Source organism: Scylla paramamosain, chromosome 18, assembly GCF_035594125.1.
Source record: "Scylla paramamosain isolate STU-SP2022 chromosome 18, ASM3559412v1, whole genome shotgun sequence".
In the NCBI taxonomy this organism is placed as follows: Eukaryota; Metazoa; Arthropoda; class Malacostraca; order Decapoda; family Portunidae; genus Scylla; species Scylla paramamosain.
In genome coordinates this window covers 14,997,041-15,007,542 of record NC_087168.1, presented here as the reverse complement: position 1 = coordinate 15,007,542, position 10,502 = coordinate 14,997,041, and the positions used below count along the sequence as shown (strand labels likewise).

At 35.2% G+C, this 10,502-nt stretch overlaps 1 protein-coding gene across 1 annotated transcript; it reads left to right on the top strand.

The window, feature by feature from the left end:
- The first annotated feature begins 333 nt into the window (after positions 1–333).
- On the top strand, positions 334–10,230 carry LOC135109147 (uncharacterized). The gene is made up of 2 exons (XM_064020272.1): positions 334–4,907; positions 5,063–10,230. The coding sequence occupies exons 1-2, from the start codon at positions 522–524 to the stop codon at positions 5,528–5,530; spliced, it is 4,854 nt and encodes a 1,617-aa protein (XP_063876342.1). The 5' UTR covers positions 334–521; the 3' UTR covers positions 5,531–10,230.
- The last annotated feature ends 272 nt before the right edge of the window (positions 10,231–10,502 follow it).

The following is a 10,502-nucleotide window of genomic DNA, read 5'->3' as shown; positions in this document are numbered from 1 at the left end:
GGTATAGGATAGTAGTTATATAGTTATAGGCCAATATGGTTACATGGATCTTAAAAATATTACTGTAGGCATTGAATCTGTGGTTATTAGGCAATACAAATAAAAAAAGAAAAATGTAAGTACTGTACAGTGTAATAACACTATTAAGGTTAATTAATGCAATATCTCTATCTATCTATATCTAGATTTAGCAGCTATCTTAATCTAAATTACTTATATATGCACATCTTCCTGTTCTATAGCCTGTGTTTAATTACTGCGTACATTAAAATGAATAGCATAAATGAGGCAGTTAACAAAGGTACTTTTAGTCGCTCTTTAGGATCAAATACTTCTGTGCGGCACCATCTATACTTGTTTGTTTTCCTTCCCCGCAGATTTGTTGTTGTCATGTGATAAGGGCGAACTATATCCAGCTGTGTCTGACCTCCACAGTGTCATGAGTTGGCGGGAGAGTAGTATTACCAGGAGATTACTACGGCCAAAAATTCCCCATTAAGCCTGAGAGGAGGTGCTTGAGAATGGCTGGCAGGGACCACGGCGAAGTGCTAACCTGCTTCGAGGAGATATTTGGGTCAGTGGTGGAGCACGAGGTTATCAAGCTAATCCTTCAGTCATGTGATTGGGATGTAACTACAGCCTCGGACACTCTGCTGGGTATGATTGACAAACAAAATTTGGCTCCCCACGTACTTTCCACCCTCAACGCAGACTCCATAGTGAGGGAACTGGCCAGGAAGCACCCCACACCCGAGGCAGAACAGGAAGGAGGCATCCCACCATCTGACCATCCAGTGAACATGACGCCAGAGGATGAAGCTGACCAAATCCTTCTGGCAGATAATTCTTCAGACACAATAAATATTCAGAGTACAACATCAGATAGTACAAGTGACACCTTAGTAATTACAGTACCTTCATCAGCCAGTGCCTTCCATGATGGCAGTCCCTCAACATTACAACAAACCTTAATGGAAGAGAGGCAAGATGCAAACAGTCCACTGAGTGCTTTCACCCTGATTGGCGGAGATAGTGAAACCTCCTCCCCATCCTTTTCTCCACTCAGGCCCAATAAGAGTGTTAATCCAGGAATTAATCTGGATTTGAATGCCTCTGAGTGGGTCCTTGCACCTGAATTTGTACCTAATGCATTTAATTGGAAAGCTTTGGATGTGGACATTAAACACAGTGTGTGGCGGCAAGGAATGAGCAGCAAGTTAATTGATGCCATGCCTGCCTCTGTGTCCCAAAGCCAGCAGAGCAAGGGCAAACCTGGAAAAAAAGAAGAAATCATCAACAAAATATTACAAGGTACAAAGCTACTGGTGCTCATGAGGGGTCTGCCAGGCTCAGGCAAAACAACACTGGCGAAAGAAATGAAAGGTCCTACTGGTGTTGTCCTCTCCACAGATGACTTTTTCTGTGACAAGCATGGAAGATATATTTATGATCCATCTAAGATAGGTGAGGCACATCAGTGGAATAAACACAGAGCAATACAAAGACTAAAGCAGGGCAAGACTCCTATCATTATTGACAACACAAATTTGCAAGCGTGGGAAATGAAGCCGTATGTGCAGTTGGCCTTACAGTATGGTTATGAAGTAACCATTCTGGATGTGGGCACTCCATGGAAACTCAACTCAAAAGAGCTTGCAAGGAAAAATATACATGGAGTACCAGCAAAGAAAATTGAAGAGATGAAAGACAGATATGAGCAAAATGTAAAACTTGAAGATTTAATAGCAGATCTTCAGGGTTTAGAGGTAACCCAACAGAGCCCAAGTAGAAATGCTCCAGCAAAAATCAAGGAGGATAATGTCACAGAAAAAAGTTCAAAAGGCATAGACATTGCCTCCAAATGTAGTCCTTTCAAAACAAAAAAGAAACCTGTGATAGATCCAAGTGCTGAGGAAAGTTTGACTGTTGAAAGTAGTGAATTTGATTCCTCCATGAAGGAAGAAGAGGTTTTTGATTCTGATGAAGATGTAGTTATTGAAGGATATGATGATAAAATTACTCCAATATCAATTCACACCAGTAAAAATGAAATGCAAGTCTCTCACTTTGATCAAAATATCAGTGTGTCAGGAGCCAAAATTGAGGAAGCCCCACCTGATAATCAGAAAAACATTATTGACACTGCTGTGTCAGAAGAAATAGGAAATGAAGTAAATGCTTTTACTGAAAACCTGGACTCTCCCATTGATCTCACTCTTGCATTACAAACCAGTGACCAGAAAGAAGAGAAAAGAGAGGACCATGCACACTGTTCGGAGCATAAATCAGATATCACTCATGCTAATGTGTTAGAAAGTGGAAGTGATGCCTATGATGAAATAAAAATACAGACTCTACTAGATGAAGCATGTAAAAGTATTGACTTTTCAAAGAGTGAAGAAGAATGGGACAATTTAACATCTCAGATTGCAGGTGAAGATTTTAGTGATGAAAAATTTAATGATTTAGTGACAAGCTTTGGATCTGCACTAAAAAAACAGATAAAGAACAAGGGTCCCATAGGTGTTGCTAAGACTGAAGATAATGTCACATGTGACACAATCAATGAAGACTCTGCCATGTATGATTTCTGTAGTACCATGGAAGACAAAACAGGCCAGCCTTTGTCAGCTCTCATCACAAAATTAACAAAGAATGAGGATTCACCTGATATTACTTCCATTCATCTTATTGGAGAAACTAATAATGAATCACAAACTAACAGCCTGTCCAGAAATTCTGTAGATGTGAAGGAAGAAAAACATGTCAATAATCCTATTTCTGTCAAAGATGGAAACAGTGGGCTAGGTAATGATAAACAGAAGCATGATAGTTTTGCAAAATTAACTCCAAATAAAAGTAAGGAGAACAGTGACAAAAATGAACTAGATTTAGGCAGTGAAGAAAGTACTGCAACTAACTGCTTTATCCCAGATGAATCTGACAAGCCTGCTTCTGTAGATACGACACATTGGCAGCCAAATAGTGAGAGTTTAACCTCTTGGGAGTGTATTGATGTGAATTCAGGATTGAATTCTGCAAACTGGGATTCTAAGTCAGATAATATGGAATCTGACAAGAATGGTTCCATACCAAAATCATGTAGGTCTCAGAGAAAAAGGATGGGTGGAGACCCTTCAAAGTGGCTGAAGGAAACTGATACATTGAGTGAGAATATTAATGACGAAGTGGCTTCCTGGGTAGCTGTTGATGGTGGTGCCCCTGAATGGGACAGACATGACTCACCTCAGAAAGGCACATCAAAATCCTCACCTTCAAGGAATGTGGTGACGTCCACCAAGCATCACATGGATGAGGACCCACAGTCTCATACTGGTGCTATTTCTAAGTTAAGGAAACACAGACGGAAAAACAATTCATCGTCACCAAACAGTGGTGGTTGTAGGAAAGCTGATGTCGTATCAATTAATGACTGTAATACTGTTGTAGATTATGAAGGAACTAAAACATTCTTCAAAAGTGCAGAAACTCAAACTCTGTCCATTGACTTTGAAGCTTTGGAATTAGATCATAATTTATACGAATTAAAAGTAATATTTGGACAATCACATTATGTTCCTGTGACCACAGTCAGTTCCAGCTTCAGTGAAAAGGGACCTCTAACTAAAGGAGGGTTAAGACTTGACAAAGGGACAATGACAGATAATCTATATGAAAGTTCAGTTGCAAATTCTTTCCAAACCCTTGTTGCCTTTTTCCCAAATATTCCTAAGGAAGACCTTAGAGATGTATTTGAAAAATGTAAACATGACTCAGATTGGGCCATGAATGTTCTTCTTGATAGTGGCTATGAAATGTCTGATCCAAGTGATATTACAGCAAAAGATCTTACAGATGCAGATGTTGAAACAGATTCTGTCAGTGAAACAACAAACACAGATGATGGAAAGAATTATCATTCTTCTTCAGATACATATGACATACCGTGTGATAGTTTCTCAGATGAAAAGACACGAAAGATAAAGCAAAGCCAATTACCAGAAGATTTAGCAAAAAAAATTGAGATTGAGAAATCATTTGGATTCTCAGAGTCAGTAGATGAACGTGTTTTGAGATTGACTGGTAAGCAATATAGTGACCTAAATATGACAAAAATAAAGAAAAGTAAAACTAGAAAGCAGCATGGAAAAAGAAACCATTCTCCCGCTGACATTGAAGTTAAGGAGACTGTTGAGGAAGGGGGAGAGGGAGCACAATATATAACACTAGTAATGGACCCACTGTTTGCCTCTCAGCTGAACATGCTGTTTGGACCTGTTGGGGATTGTGAAATCAGTGGTGATTTGACTCATGAGGATCGTAGTGTCGTTCTTCCTCTTAAAATTTGTGAAATGATACATAAATACTGGGCACGCACTGTAGATGGAAAGTTCAAGCACGAAGCAGAAATTTTGGATAGCTTGGTACGTCAAGATGAAATTCTTGCACGTAAATTGCAAGAGGAAGAGAATGCTGCCTTTAACCTGGATGAGAAGAGAGATAATGATGTGAATGATAGCTTGCCAGAAGATCAGCCAGTTTGCTTTCAAGAAATTATGAATCTTGAGCAAGCATTACAAGAAAGTCTTTCTGACAGGACACACGAAGACACATCTATTTCATCTCAACTTAACCTCAAGCGTTTGTATAAAGAATATCCTCATGTAGATCCTGTTGCTCTTAAAGAAGAATACACCAGAAGTGGCTGCAAGTATTCTATTACTGTTGAACGACTCAACCAGCGATATGGCAAGGAGCAAGGGACACCCAAAACTGTTATTGCACCAGAAGCACTGAGCAGATATGAGCAAGAAATGATTGAGAGAGCTCAGCAGAGTAGCTTGGAGGAACAAGAGCAGGTGATGTCTTCCAAGCAACACATTGAAATAGTTCCAGATGATCCACAGGTAAAATATGAACCTATTTGCCTCTGAGTAGTAATAAGTTTTAGCTGTACGGAGAAAATGTTTAATAGTATTTGGATTGATACTTATACAAAATAAAACAAATCATGTTTCTGTTACTAAAAAAATTTTAAATATTATCTTCTATTATTTTCCAGATATATCGAGATGAAGCTCAGTCCCATTATCATCAGCGTCAAGAAGCTTTCCAAAAAGCACAGGAAGCCTTTCGACGAGGAATGAAAACAGCAGCTGCCTATTATGCTCATATTGGAAACTTACACTCAGAAAAACTGCGTGAGGCCAATCAGCGAGCATCTGAGAAAATATTAGAAGCTCAAAATGCACACAGAAAGGATGCCAATTGTCTAGACCTTCACCTTTTACATGTTCCCGAGGCAATAAGTGCAACTCAGGCATTTCTCCATGAAAGGCAAAGAGTCTTGATTGCTCGAGGGATAAGACAAATGGAAGTGTCTCTCATAACAGGTCGTGGTGCTCACAGTGCAGGAGGACAAGCTGTACTGAAACCTTCTATCAAGGAACATCTGCAAAAACATGGCTATTCATTCTATGAAGCCAATAGTGGAATGCTAAGAGTTGTTTTACGCTCAAAACCATCATAAAATAAGGAACATTTTTACATATTCATCTTATGATAAAAACAATTCACACCTAAGAACACTGATACAAAACTTTTTACCACTTTGTAATCATTACTTATGCTGAATTTTTTTTTATCTGATTCCATGGAATCACAATATTTCATCATATTTTTTATGTGATTGTCAGTATTTACTGAGCCAGGAGTAAATTTCAGTATTATATATATATATATATATATATATATATATATATATATATATATATATATATATATATATATATATATATATATATATATATATATATATATATATATATATATATGAAAACCTGATATGCAATATTTGTACAACTACATTTGTGTTGTGAATTTTAATATTTTGTAACAGAAACATTTCTTTCTTGTATATTTGATAATGAAATTGTATTGATTATTGTTAAAATTATGAAATTTTATTAATCATTATCGTAAATATACAAAGCATCTGCAGTTTTCTTATTGTCATGATAATTTCATCATATTTAAATCTTTCACATTAATAAACAGAAATTTCATATGTAATCATAAAATGACATACAGTATGTTCATGTGTGATATACATGTTATCTTGCTTGTTACTTCATTGTATTGTGTGTGTGATAATGTATTTTTTGTATGGAAAACTTGCTCAACAATGTTCCTTTTTTAAGAGTATTAATGTTAAAGTACTGTAACAGCAGTACAAATGAGTACAAACTATTTTTTTAACGAAATTAAGAAGTTTGTACAAAGGAATATTTATCTTGTTGCTGTCATAAATAAAACACAGTGGTGTATTGTTAGTTATTGTGTGTGTGTGTGTGTGTGTGTGTGTGTGTGTGTGTGTGTGTGTGTGTGTGTGTGTGTGTGTGTGTGTGTGTGTGTACTAGTTTTTCTTTTTTAACAGTCTGAGCTACATTGATGTGAATTTGTCTTTGTCTATATATTTTGTATTTTCTTTCTTCAGTTGATGTTCATTTCTTGCCAAAATCAGTTCTAGATATGTTTCTCTCTCTCTCTCTCTCTCTCTCTCTCTCTCTCTCTCTCTCTCTCTCTCTCTCTCTCTCTCTCTCTCTCTCTCTCTCTCTCTCTCTCTCTCTCTCTCTCTCTCTCTCTCTCCTATTATTATAGACAGGTATATTTTTATTGATCTTTCTTCATGGTCTTCCACTTTGCTACTATTTTTGTTGCCATTCTTTGTATCTTGATCTTTCCTTCACAATCCTCAGCTAGAGGACTCAAACATGTGCCCTCTCAGTTCTAAGCTGAGAACACTAAATGATACACCACTGGGATGCTAAATAACTCAACATCTTATTTATATGTTTGTTTAGTCATGAGTAATCATATATTATTCTAAAATCTCCATGCACTCCAAACTTGTGTATATGTCTATGTGGGTTTTCTTCCACTTTGACACATTTTTAGTCTCATGATATTTGCATATATTACTCCATTCATGTACTATATCTTATATCTTATTTAAATAATTCTGCTGATCATTGCAAACTTTGTGTGTGTGTGTGTGATTGGAATGAAAGTGATCCCTAAATATTGGTGTTGCCAGTATATAAGTTTAGGTAAAATACAGAAGTATTTTACTAGTATCTTACTAGGAGCTTGTTATTGCCATGCACAAAGGAATTTTTAAGTCTATATTGATACCAGTATCTGTGATGGTCTCCCTTTGGAATTGTATAATTTTGATATTATATTAAATTGTATGACTATGTTCTTATTTTGTCTATGTTTATGATAATTATACATACGCAACAGTAAATTTTAATAAGTCCAAATATGAAAAGGTATATTTCAGTACTGAAAATTATTTTTTTATCAGTATTTGTGATAACATACAGTATCAAATCTAATAAGACCTCAGTATTATAACTGAATGTGGTGTTTGATTATTTGCCAGTGAAATAAAAGATGCAAATAATATGTTAGTATATTGTAAAGATAAAAAATTTAAAAATGAAATTTTTTATTGTTAACATAATTAAAATTGGCAAACTTAAGTAATGGAATACATAGATTCAGCAAATTCCCATACTAATAAAGAGAATGAGGGCATATATGACAGCAAACTAGTGTACTTTACTATACTTTGTGAAAAGTGTTAGAAACTATTGAAAATTCCAAGGTTCCGTCCATTTCAGTTTCCATGTCAAAACTCCTTAAAGCCTGCCATACACACGCTCTTGTAACTGACAGTTCGACTAACAAAACTATACTGAACGAGTTTTTTTCAAGCCAATTTGAGCATGAAGGGGGTATTTTGCATGAATGGCAGGCCAGAAATATGGTCTGATGAACTGAAGTACCTTGAAAAACTGGCCCTTCAGTTCTCACTAATGGAAGGCCAGTTTGCATGTGTATGGGGTGGTCTGCAGTCCAAGTGTCCGTTTACACCAAGTGTCATGTTATATACAAGCAGAGGTGTGCTTGCAATAGCGATGTTTAGGGATGACAAAATTTCTGAAGTGAATTCATAGACATTTACAGGGAATACCTATACCTATGGAAAGTTAAGAGTAATGAATATTTTGACCGATACAAAAAATCAACAACATATTAAAATTTCCCTCTGCAGCAGCCATTTCTTGCACCATCTTCCCCCCTCTATAAGTGTCAGCACCCCAGGTATGATGAGAAGCACAGTCATCAGGTGTTGGGGAGGAAATATGGTTGCCAAGATGCTGATTGGGCACTGACTAAGGATAAAATGGAGGACAACTTAATAATGTGTAGGCACACATGGCAGTTTTCAAGCCCATCAGTTCAATTGGGCTGTCAGTTGAAGCTGGGAGTGTATAATAGCCTTAAGAGGTTTTATTAACATTCAAAGTACAGTTTTGATCCATCTATGCTTTTATATATATATATATATATATATATATATATATATATATATATATATATATATATATATATATATATATATATATATATATATATATATATATATATATATATATATATATATTTAAAACTGAATAACCATCTCCCTCAGTTAAAATTATTAGTCAAGACTTGATATCTCATATTTTGCTTCATTGTCTTTTTAGTGATGCATATCACATTCTTACTGTTCTTTTTCCCATCTCATTCCCTGGTCACTAATGTCAGTGATTTTCTAAGTAAATACACTTGTGTAATTTTCCTTTACCATTTTTTGTCTCTTCCTTACTGTCATGTGGCCTTTAATGCATAGGTGCTATAGTCTAGAGTTTCATATAGTATTCAGCTAATTAGTATATCCCCATATTTTCAAATGAAAAAAAATAAAAAAACAAAATAATAATTAATTTGTCAATCTGACAGCTGATGCATTTGAGTCACAACTTTCACATCCAATATGCGCTAGACTACTCACACCAATTTTATTATATTTTTATTTAATTAATTATTATTATTTTCTTTTCTATTTACATTTTATTATTTAATTTTCATTAATTAATTAATTTTATTTTTTAAATTTTTTGTAATGTATAATTTCTGCATGCCAGACACCTAAGGTAATACTGCCCATAAAATATCATATGGTAATTTGTTGTATGATTAGATGTATTGTATGTGCTTTTGTAAAACTGTCTAGTTGACATGATATGAGTTGACACCATAATAGCCCATATTTTAAATACAGTGCCTGGGAAAAAAAAAAAAAAAAAAAAGGAAAAAGAAATGTAATTGAAAGTTCTCTATTTTTTAGTACTTTTACTGTAAAGTAACTTTCAGCTTCTTTTTATGTAAAGGTATTTTACACCTAATAATGTAATATATGAAATACCAGAAACTTTGACATAACCAAGCTGTCATTCTCTGATATTTGTGAGGAAAATATATCCTACTCAAGGTATAAGTGACCACATATTACATAATGGAATATTATTTATTGCAGCTCTGTAATGCAGTGACTAGTGTGCTTAGTTGCAAACCTGCAAGCTTGTGCAGTCAGCACAGCTTGCACTGCTTGCTTGTGCAGTCAGCACAGCTTGCCCAACTGTTCGCCCTTCCTTTAGATTAGTCAATAAATAAGTACTTGGGGAAACCTGGGGAATGTAAACTGTGGAAACCTGAATGTCAAGGTGGCCCTGTGAAGCCCCTTACAGGGATGTTATCTACAAGCTTTATGGCCAATGAAGTGGAGATGGTCACAAAGGCCAGCAGCAGTTTTAGTTTATGCACCCAGCTTTATCATTTAATACTTATGACTAGTTGTAAACCTGTATATATTTTAAACTGGGATCAATATTGACTAACAAACCTTTAATGAAAAAGGAAAATTAGTTTTACTTAATAACAAGATGTCCATAGGCAACAAGCAAATTTCATCTAATTTTGTTACTTTAGTACAGGAATACTGCTACACCTGGGAATCAATGCCTGGTGATACAAATGCTAAAGAAAAGTCAAATCAAAGCACTTGCATATAGGAAAACAAAATGAACAGTAAAATGTTAGTTGCTTTCAATATTATGGACCTACATTTATAAGTATAAAAGACAAAAAGACAGTCATATAAATGAATTATTATAAGTACTTAAGTGATTATGTGTTTGAATTATTTAAAGTTAGAGTCAGAAGTATTATGCTTGATCCAAACAACTTATGTATTTGGTTGAAATATTAAATACAATTTAGCTTCAGAATTTCTCCTGCCATATATCCCTTGATTTAGTAAATAAATGTGAACTCCTGTACTCTATTTGAATTATAATAACCTGTGCAAAGATGAATGTATGTTTAAGAGATAAATGCCAGAGTAAAAGATAATAATGCAAAGCAGGTATGTTGTAAGAAATTCAGAGAACCATGAATGGGAGGAATGTAAGTATGTAAGCTAGGAAAGGTGTATGATACATTACTATTCTTCTCACACTAGCATATGCATCACAAGTAAGGACAAAAGATCCAGAAATACTAGTTGGCAATACATAAGAGGAATATGTGGGCTGTCAGGACAGATGCAC

Bases quoted from the DNA above. Each gene is read 5' to 3' on its own strand.
- LOC135109147 (XM_064020272.1), top strand. From the start codon at position 522: ATGGCTGGCAGGGACCACGGCGAAGTGCTAACCTGCTTCGAGGAGATA. The intron at 4,908-5,062 runs GTAAAATATGAA...ATTATTTTCCAG, and splicing joins TAGTTCCAGATGATCCACAG to ATATATCGAGATGAAGCTCA.